The sequence below is a fragment of the Parambassis ranga genome, chromosome 4 (assembly GCF_900634625.1).
Source record: "Parambassis ranga chromosome 4, fParRan2.1, whole genome shotgun sequence".
In the NCBI taxonomy this organism is placed as follows: domain Eukaryota; kingdom Metazoa; phylum Chordata; class Actinopteri; family Ambassidae; genus Parambassis; species Parambassis ranga.
This window is the reverse complement of record NC_041025.1, coordinates 22,649,498-22,670,056: the sequence shown is the minus strand read 5'-3', so window position 1 is coordinate 22,670,056 and position 20,559 is coordinate 22,649,498. Positions and strand designations below refer to the sequence as shown.

Here is a 20,559-nt window from a genome sequence, read left to right as displayed (position 1 = left end):
ATATAGCTGTCTGGAATTAGCGACATATCGACCACGCACGTCACCTATGCTCCGAATGCAAAGTGTGGACAAGCTGGAGGTGGAAGAGAACCGTCAGGAGAGGGACAGAACAGCTGCCATTGTATTTGTAATGGGACATCAGGGCACAAGGATAACTAATTTTATATTTGTTTATAGATACGTCGCACCTGAGAATAAGTTGCATACTCAGCCAAAGGATGAAAAAAAGTGCGGTACGGTACTCTACATGAAGGTATAGTACACATCATCCCACACAAACATGACTCGAAGATTGCACAGTAAATCGAGATAAAGCAGCTCTATCGACATATCATGTAGCACAAATGAAAATCTGGACATTATCTCAGCTTCTTCTTCTTTGTGTATCTGCTGCTAGGTAAACAGACACTATAGTCGCTCTCAACTGAGATAACATTAAGTGGTGTGGGGAGACAAAGTGTCTGCTGCATGTCCGTTTGTCTGTGTTGTGCACACATGTGCACGCATCTATGTATGTAGACTGTCCTTATGTAAAAGTAATCTAACGCTGTGGGGGGTTTGTTTGTTCCATGTGAGGATGGTACAGAAACAGCAACAGGGCAGATTAAGAGACCTTTTTTAAGTATTAGGCCAGGACAGAGGGTCTAGTACCAGTCAGCCTGAATAGGAAGGGGCAGCAGTCTTCACCCAAGGGTGCTATCTTTCTCCTGGGGGGCCTCTCTGCTGTCCTGGTTTAGTAGTGGCATGGAAAGAGGCATCAAAGCCTATAAACCATAGGCATGCGTGGGAGGTGTCAGGGTGTGAGAATAGTACAGGACATTATCATCCGTCTGTTGTCTCACCTCAAAACCCAAAGTTCAAATCAAAAAAACACAGTTTAAACCCGCCTCATGTTCATGTTCAGCTCTTCCTCCTTAAAGAACTTGAGCCCAGATTGAAAAGAGCTTCATTAAAAGAGGATACTCAAGGGACCTCTGCCACTGAAAACTAATTGGCATCAAATTTAAAGTGCTGACTGCTGGACACCAAAATATCCGGTGATCAGCAGGTTTATTTTTCTCCATCTAAACTCGGCTTTCTCTTCTTTTCGGCCTGCTGCGCTCATCAACACCTGAAGCCAAGTCACCGTCAGCCATCGCTCTCTGAAGTGCCCGATGCAAATACTTGGACTAGGTTGGTTTCTGAACCCAGACCAAGTGCCATATACAAAGCGCACACTCACACACACGTGAATGAAAGCATGCGTGGTGCACAGAAAATCTCTACAGGCCTCTTAGAAAATGCACAAATTCTGTATAATCATTGCAGTAGAATTAGAACAATTAGACACACACACATGCAGGGCAACACACCCAATTTGAGCCACACAAACATGCCCACAGCACCCCCCCCACCATACCACCCCTGTCCTTCACACTGACAACAACTCCGCTACCTCTGCAGAAGAGTGTAACTGTAGAGCTTCCGCCAAATGTACTTTCCCCATTTCGCCAAGAACAAAGCAGAGCTGGTATTTAAGTCTACAGCTTCTAGAGTCGCTTTCTGCTTTGCAACACAAGTCCATCTGAACCAGTAACGATAACAGTGTTTTTATTATTTAGTCTTTTATTTCTGCCCACTTCATAAAAGCATGCACTGGCACGCCTCTGCCTGTGCCATGGAGGTGTCTTTTTGCAGTTTTTAAAAACTCCACTAGCCGATTTTTCAGGTTGTTTTGTTTTTTGGTCTTTAAAATACACATATTGAAGATATAAGAGTTAAGTTCTTAGTCCAGTTTCAAAGGAGGTCTGCATGGCCTATTAAATGTGCACTAAATAACTCCGCGTACAGGGTAACTTGACAAGTGGCACCTTGCACTAGATGCAACTGATACCACAGCAGTCGAGGTGTCAGAATGTGAAACATGGTCATTATGTGATTTTAAGATTGTCTGGCATTTGAAAAGAATAACAAAAATATTCAGAGTAATTTGGCAGTAAAGCTGGTGAAACCTCCGAACACTCACCCTTGATAGTGGGGCACATTGGCAATCACCAAAATCGTCTTCTCCTTTCCTCCCATATTTCTCATGGGTGTGATGGAGGCGGTCTCACCAGGTTTCCTCCTCTGGTTTGTGTGTGTCCAGGTCCCTGTTGCTGGATGTTCTTTTCCTCCTTAACTGACCCGGTGTGGCTGTAGCAGCTCGATGGGAAGCTCTGGCTGCTTGGAGCTCTCTGCGCTGGAAGCCACAGGCGCCCTGGGATAAGCACCACAGGGGCGGGTGAGGGAAAGAGAGGGTGTATGGGAGGAGGTAAGGCAGCAGGAGGAGGGGGGTGGGGGGTGGGGTGAGGTGGGTGTCTGCTCTGGAACTGAGGAACCACAAGCAGGGGCAGAGGAAGTGTTCCAGGGAATGTGGCTTGTTATAATGGAATGAGTGGAATGCCAGAGTGCAATGTGTCTCTCCAAGAGGAGGGATGATAGACGGAGGCAAGTAGACAGATACAGAGAGGAGGGGGAGGTGGCTTTTAAAAATGTCTGCCTCGTTTGTTGTTTACAGCTTGTTTAACTTCCATTAGCTGACTTTTTTTTTTGGTAATTGGCAATCATGGTTTTTCCTAGTAACAATTACCATGTTGACAAAATGACAAATACGTAGAGCCACCGTGGAAGTGTTCAAACTTGCAGTTCACGCCGCAGCCTGTAGGGCCTGGCTGCAAAAGTGAGTCAATCTCTACAGACGATTTTGAAAACTCAGTGAGAGTCAGCCAGATTTGGAAAGTAAACACACGCCCCTTTCTCTCGGAGCTCACCCCGAAGCCACGCCTCCCAATCACATGGACGCACATCACCTGAAGACGAGCTGCGGTCTGTGACTTCGGCCATCATGCACGTACCTCTCTGGTGCGCAGAGCAGGAAGAGAGTGACAACCAGCCAATACTCCTACAGGGTCCACCCGGAGGATTGGCTGATGTTTTTAGTGTTTTATAGCTTCAGATGATTCATATTCTTCGTTTTAATGATAAACTGCCGAACTAATTGGTTGCTATCGGATTGTAAAGAGAAGTTACACTAATGCAACATCAGAATGAAATCTTCTACCCTACCTTTAAAACAAACAACTTCAGAGCAGAAACACATGTTTACAGCCTGGGTCAGAAAAAGATTCTGGTCTGTATTGATAAGGTCACTAATTTTAATCATATTTGGACTTTAAATTACGCATAATAATGGGTGCGATCCACTTTGAGTGAACGATGGTTGCTATATCACAGCGTGAGTTTCTGTATTTAGAGCTTTGGAAGACTGTGGCGCTGCCAACATGGCGACGGTCGAAGTGTCCCACAGCCTCAAAACAGCTCTTCAGAAACAAACGGGCAACATCGCAGAAGCTTCGTCCATAGTTTTTAACGGGTTTATCCCATATTTTAAAGCACAGTTTTGATTTACTGATGTTACACAAGTTGCCAGATCAGCTATGACATAGCACAGGTTACACACAATCATCTAAGCAAAATGTTTGGGGGTCTCCCACTGTAGCCAGGGAAAATCCAAATAACCATCTGGGCCAGCACTGCCTGCTATGTGAGCCGATCATTGTTTACAATCTACTAGCAACCTTAGACGCAAGACTCATGCTGGAGTTGAAAGAACGTGTCCACTGTTAACTGTCGACTCGGCCAACAGCGGACACCACCGCAGGTTTGTGTAAGAAACACTCTGTTGACCTGCACTCCAGACTCAAATGTGACTGATGAATAATGTGCCGACCACTCAGAAAGCAGCCATTACACATATACACATACAGTAGACTCAGGATGGGCAGAGAGTGCAACAGTAAACAAACACAGCTATCTTAAGAAACATCACCAAGATAAAAGGCTTTAGGGATCAGTGATTCCCCTGCCTGAAGCCAATCATCTACAAGCCAGCAGCTGTTCCACCAATCACTGCCTCATCCTCTCACACTCCAACACACACACACACACACGCAGATTCCAAAATAGAAAAACAGACTGTTCTTGATTATTACCTTCGTTTGTTGTGCAACAATAATGTATTCTTTGCCTTTTTCACAATTACACTGTTGCAAAATCCTTGTAAGACAGCAGTGACTTAAAGTAGCTGTATTAATTATGATGGTTTGTCAAAAACAAAGGAGGAAGTCATCAAATTTGAGGGATTTGGGGTATTTTTCAAAGGCATAGCAAACATCTATGTTAAATCTTTATCCACACACACAGTTTGTCTTCTGAACATTCTTCAGACATCCCGTCCAGCACACCAGCTTCTTGCCGGATTGTCTCATTATCATCTGTTGTGTTTATCACCATCATCTGTTGTTCTCTTGACCTTCTCATTAGTGAGCTGCGACTTTACTCTCCCGGTCCCGACACTGAATCCTTCCTCACTCCTCGGTCGCCGTCCTGTCCCTCTACCTTCTGTGCTAATTAACTACACTGGTGCCGGTTGCTTTAGGGTTTAACAGCGCTTTACGTCTGCCCAGCAGCGTCGCCCTGGGCCGAATGTTTGCGTTCCACTTGGACTATATTTAGCTCACACTCAATTTGATTATCTTGGGACAATAGTAGTGTTTGCCAGATGGCAACATGGAGTATTGTCACACTATGTGTATGTCACAGTTATCGTTTATGAACAATAACGGCTCAATAATATTCAGGGTTGATACATTAACTGTCTGTTTCAGGCAGGAAAACCCGAATAACAACGTTCTGTGTAACAAGAGCAGACACATTTGTACCTGTGAATACCGTGATACCACAGTTAAACAGCCGGCTGTTGGCTGACCTGACCACAACCACCTGCCCTCACCCTCATAGTCTGGTTTAAACCGGGCAGCCCAAGAACCAACATGTCCACTTTCACCACATAACCACAAAATGTCTGCTGCTCATACACAGTTCTCCCCAGTCCTCACATTACGTCTTAGGAAAAAAGTTGTCAATATAAGCTGAAACATAGGTGGCCATGAGATTGTAGAATTAACCTATGGACCCACATCTGAAGCTACAATACAGACCGACAACCCACAAGAAAAGAGCTATGCTAGCCCAGCTTGGACCAAAGAGAGTCTAATACTTGAGAGTCTCTGTACTCCTGATTCTGTGATGCATTTCACCTCCATGGCCTCTGTCTTCAGCTTTGCTAACACAATGTCATGATCATGTGAGACGTTTAGCTGGTCAGCCCTGTGTGAACACGCGTGGTATGGACTTAAATGTAGCAGCTGTTCTTTTATATGGAAGTGCTCTGAATTATAGCTGTAAGTGATTCTGTTTTTATCTCCAGGTCTGTGTTTGACCTCGTCGTTGTTGACAATAACAAATATATCAAAACTACTTGTTGTTTACAAAAAATAAGAGGAAATGTATATTCAAGGTCACCATACATCAAAATTCAATTCAGATCAGCACTCTGGATTGTTTCACGGTGCTTAACAGAGACCCAGAGCCTGAACAACCTTAAGAGCACACAGTTGGATCCATGCAGCTCTGCACTGCTCTGCGAGAGATACTGGTTCTATATTAGAGATGTGTCACGCCTAAGACCCCATTTTACACCAACCAGATTGAGCAGGCAGGAAGAAAGGCACCAGAACACCAGAGACAATCCGGTAGATTTTCAAAATAAACACCATGACCAAACTCTTCCTCATTTAACATCGCAACCGGCAGAGAAACATTTTATAACATCATTTATAAAACATGACTTTTATAAGAATAACATCCTGTGTGTACCTTCGTTAATGGAGTCAACAGAGTTTTCAGTAACTGCTCTGTAACCCAGCCTGATACATGTAGAGAGGACATTAACCCTATCCACCCCACGGCCCCCAAATTTGGGGGCTTTTTCATGCACCCAAAAAATAAAAGCCATATAACACTGTACTAACCATGTAAAGAATAATCATATTGCATATCAATTTAAACATTAGAAACTCTACTACAAGCACATATAAGCCATATTTACACACATCAAACATAACTTCAACACCATGCAAATCAATTATCACTCATCAAAATAAAACTCTCATATCAAAGTCGACCCTCTTGCCACATGGGTATTGCTAGCTCTCTGATACTTCAAGTCACACAAACAAACAAGGTGTCATATGAAAGCTGAGACTTTACCAATTGACACTGTTACCGTTGTTTTGCTATATTATAAATATTTGGTAAATTCGAATATAAACACCAGGTAAACTACATGAGTTTGTGAATCTCGCGGGAGCTTGTGACATTCGCATGGACGCTCTACACTTCAGAAACACGGCTGGTGTGAACTGGTATCAGGTAAAGAAGGAGAAGAAAAGGTAGACAGGGCAGAGAGGATGATATGGAACAGGAAAAGTCCAACACTGTGTGTCACACTGTGTGACAGGCAGTGTAACAGTTAGGTCGTTTTTTTAGGAGCTGCGTTTACTGCTTGGTATTTTCAGCCTAATAATGCTGCATAAACTGTCTGGAATGGTTGCGGCACAGTTTTAAAGATGTACGGTATCATATCACGATTCCGGCGAGGGCCACTCACGTCGCCTGAAGCGTAAATCTTTTCCGGTGCTGAGTGCACGCTACCTGCATAACAAAAGAAGCACACTTCGGAGGGGTCGACGGGTGACACACTGTACACTTGACACAGATTTCCAGGGGCCACACTTAATCTTACGTGGAATCTCAATCAGGACGGCAGATTCCGTGGTGATCCCTGAGAAGGTCACAGCTGTGTGGGCACACAATGAGGCTGGCATACCAGCTACGCTACTTCCCTCCACTGACAGAATCGCGGGCACTTGTGTTTGCTTTGACATGAGGCGCGATCATCGAGGACGATGATGATGATGATGATGTGGCACACCACCATGACCTCATGTCCAGAAATCTGCAGCACATTTTTGCTTCTGCTGCCTAGTTACTGTGATGAAATGGTTAATAAAAAGACCGCCCTTTTTTATTTTCAAAATACGTCAGCATGTTCTTTCAAAGTTGGGAACAAAGTAACATTTTGTGAGTCATTTTAAGAGGGTCATGATTGATAAATTTACATTTGTTGTTGATATATTAGTCAAAATGTTTAAGCTACAGACATCCGAAATATTTCTTTATTAAATATAAAAAGTTAAAAAGTTGTGGCGCCTTTCTCTAAAATGTTGTTTCTGTTTCTTTAAAACACTCCATAGATACAGCCCTGTGTTGCCAGGTTCTTGCAAAAAAAAAAAAAAAAAAGTGCAGCAGTGTTTCAACTCCATATATAACTCCATATTCTCCTATATATGGGTAACCCAACTTTTTCCAGGGAAGAAGCACAACTGTGCCAAATGCTGGCTGGGGTTTGTTTTTAGCCAAGCATTGAATGCTCCTCTTGCTGGGCTTCTGCTTCCTGTTTCACCGCTCGGACATCAGATACCGAGGAGAAATAGCAGCATTATCAATTACACGGATTGTTGTTAAATGATTTCTACACTAGAAACATAACACCCATGACACTATTTCTTCCTCTCCTGCTGGGGTGAGGACAGATGAGTCCGCTGGCTCTAGTCCATCTAGTGGATCAAAGGGGGTAGGACATGAGGGTGTGGTCCTGCACTTGCTGGTTAACATGCAAGTTTTTCTTCATAACTTTGCAACACAGAAGCATCTTATGCTTTATATTCTGGAATTTGTTGACACCCATTAAAATGTATACATTATTTTGTTTGTCTTCATGTCAGCAGACTTGGTGAGAGGCCAGCAGAGCTTTTCTTTGCTGCGTGATCCTCAGTGCTGGCATCAAATCTGCCATCTAAGCTATATCCCCTGCACACAAGAGCATGTAATTACAAACAAGGGCTTTGATGGACGTGTATTTTCTGAGCTAACTAGTCGAACACTGAACAGACAGGAACACAGTGTTCTATACTCGTTGGTCAGAAGTGGGTCAGAATATGTATCAAGTGCGTAGCACCTTATTTAATTGCATCTTGGGGGAGCGTCAGTGTTGAGAGTGATGAGGTCAGCATTGCTAACGTGCAGCTGAGTGCTGTCATGGGTGCTGTGTGTCCAGCATGTATCCAGTCAGATAACACACACAGCACATTTAAACTCACTAACCTGATGCACATGAACAATTTCTCGTCAATGCTGACTGAACCAACAGAGAATTAACGCCCAGCCCTGCAGCTACACCGAGTATTTTAGCTTCTTTTAGACACTGGTTTAAGTTTACTACACATTTGCTGGTTGGTTTAGTCTCAGTCTTTCAGCAGAAGCCACCAAATTACCATTACTGGTAATGCTGGTAACAACCCACACCACATCCACAACTCACAGGACTTTGTGAGCAAGGTGGAGAAGATCCGAGATGACACCATGGTCTCATTTGACGTGACCTCCTTGTTCACCTGCATCCACACGTCAGAAGCCTCAGAGATGGTAAGGAGATGCCTCACACAAGACAGCACCCTCAAGGAAAGAACCAACCTCACACCAGACCACATCTGTGACCTGCTGGACCTCTGCCTGGACACCACTTACTTCCAGTACAATGGGAACTTTTACAGACTCAGACATCATCTTTCTACCACATACAATGCAGCTTCCATCCATTCGTAGGAAGTTTCACTCCAAGTCACATGCTCACAGCACCTGTCCCACCACCACAGCCCCCCTGTAGTCTCATAGTCGTTAGACACACCTGACACAGTCAGTCAGACCAACACAGGTAAGTATGAAGACATTTAGAGCTATTGTTGGTGACCCACCCACTGAGGTCCTCCACCACACCTGTTGCAAATAAAACGTGCTGATCTCAGCTGGCTAAACAAACTAAGTTGTTAACAATTATAATTTGGGTTGTAACAGCCCAATAAATGTTTTATGGCAAAACAGATAACGTCTGTTCCTGTTCTTCTCGCCGGTCCGTGCAATGCATGATGGTACATATCTCTAATTGTAGTGACTATTGTGGGATACAATGAGGGCCCTACAACTGGTCTAAAAATTCTCACTACACATTCAGACAGCACTAAAAAAATGGTGAAGGCACTAGAACATCAGAGATTTGTTGCGAGTCGCAGGTTGCAATTTCATGATGTAATGAAACCTTCCAATAAAAGTTTCTGAAATGAGACGGCAGGCTGTTAGCATGGCTTAGAATAGCTTAGCACTAAGACTGGAATCGAGGGGACGCCATTCTATCCATGTTAGATTTTATTCATGTGATCTGTACACACACAGTTTACTCTGTATGTTACATCCAAGATTCATATAATAATCTTTTCTTTTCACTCTTTGAAAGAAAGCAAATCGTTGTTGAGCTGCTCCTTTGATTCAGCTTCAAAAGGTAAAGTAGGGCCACGAGCACATCAACCTCTGTAACCTCATTCTCTGACCAAGACCTGTCTACTGAGGACAGCTCAGGGTTAGGATCAGGTTATATTTGAAGTCATAAATTTATGTTGGTAAGCTGTTGGACCTTGGCAAACACTTCATCGGTGCATCTGTTTGTGCTCCTGCTTATGTTTTTTTCCACAACACCTCCTTCTTTAGGCTTCATTTCTCCCTGCTGTGGTCTTCTGGGTCATGACTGTCACAGCCCAGGGAGCCGGCTTTAGAGGGGATACGGGCCTTTATTTGTTTTGTAATTTGTGCTCCAGGAGCAGCAGATCATTTAAGCCATTGACGCTGAGAGTTTATGTCTGTTTAACCATGCGTCCGGGGCATTAGCATGACCTCCATGTGCCTGCTGAAGGACGGAGGTTAAACGATGTGATACACACTCCTCACCACAACCCTCCCACTCACACTCGTAAAGAAGTCCAAATACCTATGATGAGATTTATGAAAGGTCAGACACACTGCCAGCAGGCCCTCACAGGGGTCCTACCACTATGGAGCTGGCAAAAAAGGAAATGGACACACCTATATAGTATGTGCTAACTTAGGAGTCATTTGTATGATTATAAGTTTAAAGGTACTGTGTCTGAAGTTAGCATGCTAATCAGCTAGCCTTGGACTGTACCATTACCTTACAAGAGGTAGAGGTCTCGGCAGAGTGTATGAACAATGAAGCATGTGCCTAAAATAGAATTTATCCAACAACCAGCCACCATGATGATGCACTGGATAAACTAGGGGTTCTCAGCTTGCTGAGGGGATCAGTCCTTCCAGCCTTGGCATCACAGGATGCTGCTGGCTCCTGGTAAGATGTGTCATAAGCCATGTACAAGGAGGCAGATCAGTGGTTATGGGCCAAGGACCCATGCTAGGCTAAAAACTAAACTAAACCTCTAATCCACCCTGAGCTCCATCTTCCCCTTGTACGCGCACAGTGGAGAAGAGAAGTGGAGCTCCAGGCAAGTGTTTCTGGTAGTTCCTGGTTAGCTCCTGTTGCTGTTGTTGTGGATCAACTCTGCAGATCATTTTACAGCCATGTATGATGCAACACACACACACACACGTGTACATCATAGCACATCATGATAAAAAGTATCTCTGCCTAAGCACTACTACCTTAAATCTGCAAGTTGCCATTTGGGGGCACCACAAACATGTTAACATTTTCAGTTAACATGGTAAAGTTACTGTGTGCTTATCTGCACATCCATCAGGTAATGAACATTTTCAGTTCATTGATATCACTCTGCTAAATGCTCAAACACACTCAACAGCTTGTTGCGAACTGTTTTTTAGAAAGAAATCCAAAATATCAGGGCACATTACAGAGGGATGTAATATGATCCATCAATTATTCTGAGAGGACTGGGGAGAGGGGGGCACGTGACTCATTTGCATCACCGCGAGGATCTTACTTTAAATACACATGTTTACTATGTAATTCACTTCATTTTCTATTACTACAAGAGAGAAAATCATCTTCATGTCAAGTGACTTTTTGACAACTTTTTCCACATGAGATCTGACATTGCCTCCATGTTTAGCTCATGGCTGAGTATGACGAGCATGTGATGATGGATCACGTTGACAGGACACAAAGATGCTACTGCTAATGGAAATGCCAATGTCAACTCAGAGAGAGAGAGAGAGAGTTCCCACTCACTCAGATGAGTGTTAGCATGAGGACAAACTGGGGATGGTAATGGAGTCCCACACTCAGAGAAAGAACCACCGACTCTGTGTCCTGTGCTCATGCAAAATAATATAAAACAATTGCTTCAGCATTCAAGATGGAAAATAGACAAATATATTAGAATATAATGTGTGTGTCAATATTATAGAACATAAGATACATCTTCTTATAGAAACCATGGGAAATATAAAACATTTTAAATCATTTTAAACGGGCTAATACTAGTTTAGTCTTTAAATTTTGCCCGATAGCTTGTATGATTTCAAATTCAAATAAACTGTCAACAAGGTCATCATTTCATTCTTTCTGTAGCGCTGTGGAGTGATTATTTAAAAGATTTACAATATCCTCAGGTTAAAGTTTATATTTAGGGGTGCTACACGTTGCCCATAGCAACACATCACTGTGGCTCCCTCTTGTGGAAGATACACAAACAAACGATTCTGGTCTGGCTCATGTTTAGTCACAGTTTACATGTGATCATAATTTATGATTTTAAATGAAACATTTGTGTGTGTGTGTTAATTATTGTGTATTACTTTAGTTTGTTCACTTTTTTCCCTTTGTCTGTCAATCCACTAAATTGGGAGTGTGAGTTAATATTGATCTGTTCATGGATCGATGGTTCTCACTATATTTGTGGTTAAAAAAATAAGTAGTCTAAAAATAATTCTTATTCTTGTTCCTAATTGGTTCCACTGAGACACAGGTGAACATTTTCTATTAGGCCTCAAAAGGAGACAGTTGTGCTACTCAAATATTAAGTTAAAAACGGTAACATCTATCTGTTCTGTTGGCGTCTTACCTTGGCTTATCACAGAGGCCAGTGTCTGAATCCACAAATAAATGATGCACAATTTAATTATTGGATGCATTTTATCATCATTACCCCTGAACCACTGAAGAAGAAAAGCCCCCAGTCAAACTACAGGCAGGTTTTGTTTTTTAGATATGAACTGATGTTCCCCGTGTGCTTACTGTGTTACTCAATCACTTCCTGGTAATCATTTGCAAGAATCAACAGAGCAAAGAAAATGCACTGAAATACTGAGTCTCCCTGTAATAAACAGAGGAGGCAACATTTTGGCCTGAGAAGGGAAGTGTGAAAAGGTGCAGTTCCTTATGTGACCACTAGAGGGATGCTCTAATTATAAGTCAATCCTCACCAAGGTCGCCATGTTAAAATGGCCAAATCTTCTTCTTTTGGAGTCTAGTAGGCGCTTTGATTGAACCTGAATTTAGACTCTTTATAAAAAGCACTTTGAGGGATAAAAGGACATTTTTGGTGGTTCTTACAATTTAGGACCATTTCAAATGACTCTGAGGTTTAAGCCTTGATAAAAGTTTGAATTAGGTTTTGGTTAGGATGGAAGTGAAGGACTTGAAGACGAGACTACAGGAAACAAAAAGTTAACTTCACAAATACATCTCTGAACTGGATACCTCCCTGCAAAATCCCAAAACTGGACACTGACCCATTTTACATATATTTATTATAAGGTAAGAAAATAACTATTAGAGCAAATTCAGAGTTAGAAACGTAGCACAATGCAGGACTTACTGTGGAAACTGCTACCTTTACCCTTAAATGTTTCATCAAGTGCTCACTAACTGAAGCTTCTGCTGATGAGTTAGTATTCCCCCTCTGAAATCCTCCTGTTTCTTTAGAAATGTACACAAACATGATGAAGACCTTCTACAGGAGCACCTCTCCTGAAACGCTACCTTCACCCCCTCACCCCTTCCTCTCCTCCTCCTCCTCCTCCTCCTACTAACAAGAGGTATAGGCCAATAAACGTTAAAAAAATTGGCTTTTATCATCTGCCAAAAAGTGATTGTGGCCCCCAGTCAGCCCAGGGGCTTATTTCTGCCTGAAAAGGACTTGATTTCATTCTTGTCTGTGACATTTACCAGATTATCTTCCAACCAGCCTATCTTTACCTGTTAACACACCTTTACAGAGCCAATACACCTCATAAAACTGAATGAAACACTGATTAAGGCTTCTACAGAACGCCTGAGTGGTTATTTCTGCCGCAAATTTACTTGAATTCATTCTTATTAATTAAGTTCTCAACAGAGAGTCTGACTGGTTATTTCTGTCTAACATAATGTACTCAACTGAGCATGGTAGCATTAGCATAACAAAAAAAAACACTGCTTGTTACACCTGTTAATACGTCACAGTGTTGTCCACTTCACTTCCAGTTAGCTTTAGCTTTTACTGGCAGGAGGGAACCCACCACCATCCCTCTGGCACTCAACAACTTCACAAATCCTTAATATGCTGGACAGGAAACCAGAACCATGGAGGCAGGGTGTGTCTGCTATTAGCTTAACAACATATCTGACTGGAGTAGAAGTGAATATCCGAACATCAGGGATAATGAGTAGAAGTGTGATCTGTTTAACCAGCACACACACACACGAGACGGTGGAAGCAAGAATCTGACTGAACATGTTGTATTAAAATGACTGAAGAAGACACAGAAAGGCCAGGCTTTGATCATCCAGCAGGCTCACATGCAGTCAAAATAACTTCTATACACAAGTGGGTAGACGTAAGACGCCATCATCACACCTCTGATGCATCGCCACATTGCCGTCTGCTCTCCCTCTAGTACACGCAAAAGTGACATATTCTCCATGAGTCAGATACAGTTTTATGTCGTGACTATAACGGAATTGAATGTCATGTGCATTCATGGCCGCCTGATCCACGAAGCAGGGCTCTGCAGGAGTCGACAGATAAACGCCAGTCTTTTAAAGTGTTACACAGTAAGCGCATGATGACGCATATAAAGTGAACTGTGCCGGACTTAAGTTACTTACTTAGGCATTTTATTTCTCCAATCCATTCACCGTTGATGCATGTCATGTATGGCTCACCCTCCATAGTGTAAAACCTCTGACAGGAGTATTCAACCCTCTCATTAGAGTTGTAGAGGAAACTAACTGATGCCACGATGTCTCCGTTTAGAAGATGTGTTGGATTCCTACATGTTAAAGGAGCTGCAAGAATGTGGCAGAAGTTTAAGTATCACTGTATGAAAACCTAATATTTACCTCTGACATGGGGGAGACAGTAAGTCTCTACAGTTTTATGCCGTTAGTGAAACGCATACAGAACTAACTTACCTCCACATGTTGGAAAGGAATCATTCCACTGTCCGTTGCCCAGACATTCGACTGATTCACTCCCGTGAATTATTTGTCCATGCAGAGGGCACTCAAACCTTAACGTTTCTCCCTTCCTGAGTCGACTACCTGGCAGAGATGTGATGATGGAAGTGGTGCCTGGAACTTCTGTGACTTCGCATTTCTCTGCGTGGAGAAGAAATCAGGTTTACAGTACAGATTTGTCTGCAGTCAATAACTGACGAGGTCGTTCTGATTCACTTAATTGCAACACTGACTAAGGCCCCGTTCACACTGGGGGAAAAAATGTGGCTTAAGCAGGATTTGGCCGCATCCAGATCAATCCAGATGTGTGTGAACACCTCCAATCCGACTGAATCCAGTTTGATTTCAAGCCGGCTAGATCCACCCTCGAGAGGTGGATCTAGCAGGATTGGCTCAAATGTGGCTCAGGTGTGAACGCAAATGTGGCTAGCGAATCCGGCTAGCCACCACACACCAGCACTGAACTGCCCTGCAGATGCTTCTCAGCGCTGTCACAGCCGAATGTGAGGATGTTATCTGGGAGGATCGGGCCGTTGTTTCCTGGTAAACCTTTAACGATGAGGCCGTCACTTACAGGAGGGGGATCACAGTCAGAAGCTGACCCTAGAAGCAGGTCACAATAATATTCAATGACTGGGTGGTGAGGAAACACAACAGAAGGGCTTTGGACTTACTGTGGCAGGATCCCTGGCTGACTGCCAAGCACACATACTTGATGGTCAGGCTTGATGTGTAACCAGTTTCACAAGTGAAGTGTATGATGTCTCCTTCTTGATACTTGGCTTTACTGGTTGCTTCTGTCATGTAGGCGTGAGGAACACGTGGTAGGGCTGAACATGCTAACAGGAAAAAAAGCATCCGTGTACTAAACGTGTGTGATCACTGCTGCCGTGTAGCGAGCTCTGTATCTGTAACATTTTTAATGTCACAGTTCGACATTAAAAACAAAAAGTTCGACAGCACGTGCATTTCAAAGTTACAACAACAGCAGGATCCCCGGCCAATAGTCCAATAACCGGCCGGCCGGTTATTGGACAACCCTGCTATACCACTGCGCCACTGTTGTCTCCTTCCTGGTACTCAGCTTTGTTGGTTTCTTTAGACACACGGGCATGAGGGACTTCTGGGAGCTGTGAACAGGCTACAAGATAAATAATGATAAATATAAATTATATAGCAAAAGGTTACAGAGGGCAAAAGAATAATTGCTTAGTCACAAATTTACCATAAAATACATAGCAAGCTGAATTTAGGGGTAGAATTCTTCAGCTAAATACATTTAAATTTATTTTTTCCTGCTGTATTTTCAAAAAAAATAAACAAATAAAATAAAGACATATCCACCAGTGTATAATTTTACAAGTTTTCTTAGCAACACATACATTTAATAGAAAAACAGGAAATGTAGAGAGGACAAAAGACTAAAATACATTTTAAAATTTACAACAGTACATGATGTAAATTGACATTTATTGTAAGACCTCACACACACACTAATCCCTGTCATTCAGGGACTCTACCCTAAAAAATATTTTTCATAAAGTTTAAAATTGACTCTTACCGTTATCTGACAAAGACACGTCCACTCCTGTCCACAGCAGAAAAAGTAGGATTACATACAGTTTCATGCTTCTTTAAGAAAATGTCAAAGTGTTTCCCAGGTCAAGTTTTAATTAATTAATGTGGACGGTCAGAAACTGGACCGGCCAGCGGGATTGTACAACACAGAAATTTAAAAAGCCTCCCAGTGTGTGTAGTCTGTATTCAAACACAACCTTTGCCTTGGTATTATTGATCGACACATAACATGTTTCTCTCTGAGGAAACACGCTGGATCGCCTGCTGCATCCCGTCCAGATGAGGAGATGCTGGAAGCGGGGTGTGAGCAGGAAGTCTGGGTGGGCAAGCAGCTAGCTCACACAGACCTGCAACACCATCCCTAATTCTGGCAAACATGAGATCACTGGTCAACCAAATGGATCACATCAAACTCCTAAGGTCTGTGCAGCGTGATCTGTGTATCACACCGAACACGGTCTGAGGAGAAACCTTAAATAAACAACACTTATCCATATATTCTGCACTTTAAAAGGAAATAATCTGTGTGGATTATTTACCATCGCAGACTTGGAGTCCACACCACAGACCCTTCTTACATCTGGTTTCACCCCGCAAGCCTTTAGTGAAAGACTTATAGACTTCATCACAGACAATGTACACTTTGTTGTTGTGTTATGAATTAAAAAATAAGCATTTTATACTAAGACACAACATACAAGTATCTCACAAATAATGGTGGTGTATTAAAAAAGAGGGTGTGATACAAATTAAGGCCCCGAGAGGGTGTAAACTTGTAGTAAAAAAAAAGACTTTTCCTGAGATTAAAGTCAGAATTATTATTTTTAAATCCTCCTCTGTACATACGCATTGTCCATTTAGCTATCTGTTTATGTGGAGGTGGAATAAAAAAGCTATGAAACATCAAAACTCACCAGAGAGTTGCTGAGTACCAACCAAAGCTCAAACTGTAGCACACAGGTGAATCCAGCATCCTCCATGGAAGTCACGGGAGGTTTTAAACCCACGAAGAAGACATGCTGGATGCCCATTGGATCAGAGCGCTGATGACCCCAAAGACACGTGACCACAACAGTATCGCCTGGGTGCGTCAACGCTTAAAACCAACAGCGCCCCTTGTTGTCCGGAGCGATTAATTGACGCTAATAATAATAACTTGCCAAAAATGGATCCAGTGTTCAATCCGCCGCTTCACAGGCAGAGACATCAGTTTGTCCTCGACTTTGTGAAGAAAAACAAACCGAAGAAGGTAGCTTCAAAAAAAAAAAAAACGTTAGCTTCAAATCTATAGCTTGTTTTAGCAGCGTCTGCTAACGGCAACTGAAAGCTAATTACTAGCTAATTAAGCTAGCTAACATAACCGTTTTTAAATCATAACTTCTTACAGATGGCTGTCCAGGATGAAACGGGTTAGTTTTTTAAACTGACAGTGTGTGGTGTTCTGTTCTGTAGGTGGTGGACTTAGGCTGCAGTGACTGCACGCTCCTCAAAAAGCTCAAGTTTCATCGTGAAATTGAGCTGCTGGCTGGTGTGGACATCAACGGTGCTACAGTCAAGAAAAAGATGTGAGTAAATAATATTGGAAAAAAAAGTATGACGATTACGTTAATGTGTGCAAGATCAGATGAACTTCATGGAGGGCCTAGAGAGCTGCTGTGTGTGTGTGTGTGTGTGTGTGTGTGTGTGTGTGTGTCACAGTGATCAGCTGATGTGATGATTCCCTGCATGGTGTGTTTGTGTTTGTGTTCAGGCGCGCACTCGCTCCTATGTCCACTGACTATCTGCAGCCCACCTATGATCAGCTGCGTGTTGAACTGTACCAGGGCTCAGTCACACAGCGAGACGCCCGCCTCCGAGGATTTGACCTGGTGACCTGCATAGAGCTGTAAGACTGTCATTAATAATGTTTTGATTTGTGCCTCCTCCTCTGCTGTTTACATGCTGTTTACACTTCCTTTCTGTTCTTGTCTCTCTGCCACCATCATTCCTCTGCGGCTGTGTGCAGCATCGAGCATCTCACCCTTGCTGATGTAGAACTCTTCTCTGCAGTGGTGTTTGGTTACATGACCCCAAAGGCTGTCATCATCAGCACCCCGAACTCTGAGTTCAACGCCCTGTTTCCTGGAGTGACAGGCTTCCGCCACAGCGACCACAAGTTTGAGTGGACCAGAGCTGAGTTCAGATCCTGGTACGTTAAGTTTAACATTATATAACGTTAATGAAAAGATCCAATAACATTTGAATGTTTTATTTATATATATATATATATATGTTTGTGTCCTCAGGGCTATGAAGGTGTGTTTAGACCATGACTATGAGGTGGAGTTCACTGGCGTCGGTAAGGCCTCACCAGGCCAGCAGGAGAGCATCGGATTCTGCTCCCAGATCGGTGTGTTTCACCGGCTCGGGCTGAGAGATAGCTGCAACACGGCCCTTGCTGACAGTGGAGACGATGTGTGTTCGTACACATTAGTGAGTAAATTGTGTTCTGGATGAATGGTTCCTGCAAGCTTCAGCTGTATCATTGCCCATTTTAGCAGAATCAAACTTTTTTAAGCAGCTTAATTCCTGTTGAACTTTAAGTAGCAATTGTGTCAAATCACACCCTGAACAAAATAAATTATAGTGTCATCTGCAAACACTAATTTATTTTGTTCAGGTTTAGCCCTCCTTGAAGCACCGCCTTACCTTGGTGGAGGGGTTTGAGTGCCCGAATGATCCTAGGAGCTATGTTGTCGGGGGCTGACTTGCCTTTTTCAGCCCCTCAGAGATATTTTGTGGTTATTAAATCCCGTGGGGCCGCAGAAATCTCTCACATTTTCCCCGTAGCGATCCTTGAATACGACTTCAAGGTCCAATGTCCTTCTTTGTTTGTTTTTAAGCTGCACAGCATAAACTACCCCACACTGCGAGACAACAACACCATGCGGCGGGTCCTGGTGAGTGAAGTGCTTTACTGGGCCGAAAAGCTGAAGAACAGATGGATGGAGGAGATGACTTTCGGTCTGACTGAGAGCGAGCAGTGCATGGAGGAGATGGAGGAGATGCAGACAGGTGGTAAATAGCTGAAATTAAACTTTCTGGCCGTCTACTGAAACATGTGTAGAATTTAGATGTGTTTAATTAATATCTCCAGCATGTGGTGGCAAAGAAATGACAACTGAAGTGGAGCAGTGTGATGAAGTGCTGGATCTTTCTGAATCACACAGGTACGTTTTCTCGCCTTTACAACACGATACTGTAGTTAATTCAAACCCAACTTTATTCACAACACAACACACATTCATCAGCATTTCTGTCTGTACTGGCAGGTGTGTCTCCATCCCCTTGGCTGTGCTTTGGTCCTCGTGTCCTAAAGTCTGTGCTTTGAGTGGAAGTCTCACTAATCTGAGACACATACTGATGGACAACCCTGAAATCAAACTGAACCAGGACGGCTCTGCTGTGCTGGTACAGTACCAGGAAGACGGTAAGATGGGAAAGAAATACAGTGAAGCTGGATGTTTTCGATACAGTATCAGCAGTTTAGAATCCATATTGTTTCAGATCACTGCAGCACAGCCTGTGAGGATGTGTTCAATAGGAGGATGCAGTTACAATAGTGACAATGACAGGGACAACTCGTTAAAACGATGCAGTACCAAAGGTTGGCCAGCAGATGCCACTACTAAACAAGTTTTAACAGTGACATGCAACAACATAGAAATGATTGGACTTCTGTTGTAGTAGAAGTATGAAGTGGCTGCAGGCCCAGAGACAGTAGGCTGCTGCAACTCCCGAGTAATATGGTGAAGAAAAAAACCTATGAAATGCTAAAAAAAAGTTGCAGACGTTTCAGAAATAGAAGATAATTTGCACGCAGAGGAAGGACTAGAACAGGGGTCGGCAACCTTCAGCATTAAAAGAGCCATTTGGGCCGGTTTCCCACTGAATAAAGCACACTTGGAGCCACAAACCCCTCACTACTAATCTACACCTATCTGACCACTAAATTGAAGGTAATATTAATCTATATATAGGCCTAATATAGACAGATATTTTATCTGAACAAAAAATGCCAGTTTGTTATTTTGATTTCAGTGTGCCGTCATTAATTTCCTCTATGCCGTGGGCTACAGTAGTCAACCTGAATATGAAACACGTCGTTCAGGGTCCGATATAAAAATATGTATTTTCAGAACAACAGCAGTGATTATTTCTTTCAGCTCGTTAATGTAAGTTCTGCTCTTGAACTTCACTGCACAGCGTATCGTATCCATTTCAGGGCTGTAAGACGTCGCTTTGATTTTCACGAAGGACTGAGCTCTCATCTGTGAGCCTGGAGCGACTTTTTTCATGTAGTTCATGATGGAAAACACCAGCTCGCACAAATATGAGGATCCAAAGATCGACAGGACTCCAAATGCAAACTTTTCCATGTTCATATAAGTGTCAGGAATGTCATTCCATGTAGGCTGTCGAACGCGAGTTTGTCCTGTGTCACAGGTACAGGACGTGACCGTGATGCATATTTTGACAAAATATTAAAAGTTTTATTTTAATGTCACGATTTGTGTTCTTAGACCGAGATACAGAAGAGGTTGACGTTGATTTGGATGACAGCGGGTTTGCAGAGACCAGACGGTTCTCCCACCCTGCAGAGCAAGAAGACTGGGATGCAGAGGCTGCTGCAGCTTTGTGACTAAATACATAAACAAAACAATAAACACCCAGCATCCAGAGCATGCTTATATTGT

At 43.0% G+C, this 20,559-nt stretch overlaps 2 protein-coding genes and 1 long non-coding RNA gene across 3 annotated transcripts in view; 1 reads left to right on the top strand and 2 right to left on the bottom strand.

Annotated features, from left to right (window-relative positions):
* Positions 1-14,599, bottom strand: part of mylk4b (myosin light chain kinase family, member 4b) — a 41,807-nt gene extending 27,208 nt beyond the window's left edge. Inside the window, exon 1 of the mRNA XM_028403448.1 lies at positions 14,201-14,599. Coding sequence (XP_028259249.1) covers positions 14,201-14,208 — 8 coding nt within the window. The 5' untranslated portion in view covers positions 14,209-14,599. The remainder of the gene's footprint in view (positions 1-14,200) is intronic.
* A 221-nt stretch (positions 14,600-14,820) lies between these two features.
* Positions 14,821-16,001, bottom strand: LOC114434323 (uncharacterized). Its single transcript, XR_003670491.1, has 3 exons — positions 15,807-16,001; positions 14,920-15,386; positions 14,821-14,848 (listed from the first exon to the last, which is right to left on the bottom strand). It is a non-coding gene; the product is annotated as an uncharacterized LOC114434323 (long non-coding RNA).
* A 987-nt stretch (positions 16,002-16,988) lies between these two features.
* henmt1 (HEN methyltransferase 1) lies at positions 16,989-20,504 on the top strand. The gene is made up of 9 exons (XM_028403969.1): positions 16,989-17,072; positions 17,276-17,388; positions 17,574-17,708; positions 17,829-18,011; positions 18,109-18,295; positions 18,706-18,877; positions 18,960-19,032; positions 19,135-19,292; positions 20,386-20,504. Exons 1-9 carry the CDS (start codon positions 16,989-16,991, stop codon positions 20,502-20,504), a joined length of 1,224 nt encoding a protein of 407 aa, XP_028259770.1.
* The last annotated feature ends 55 nt before the right edge of the window (positions 20,505-20,559 follow it).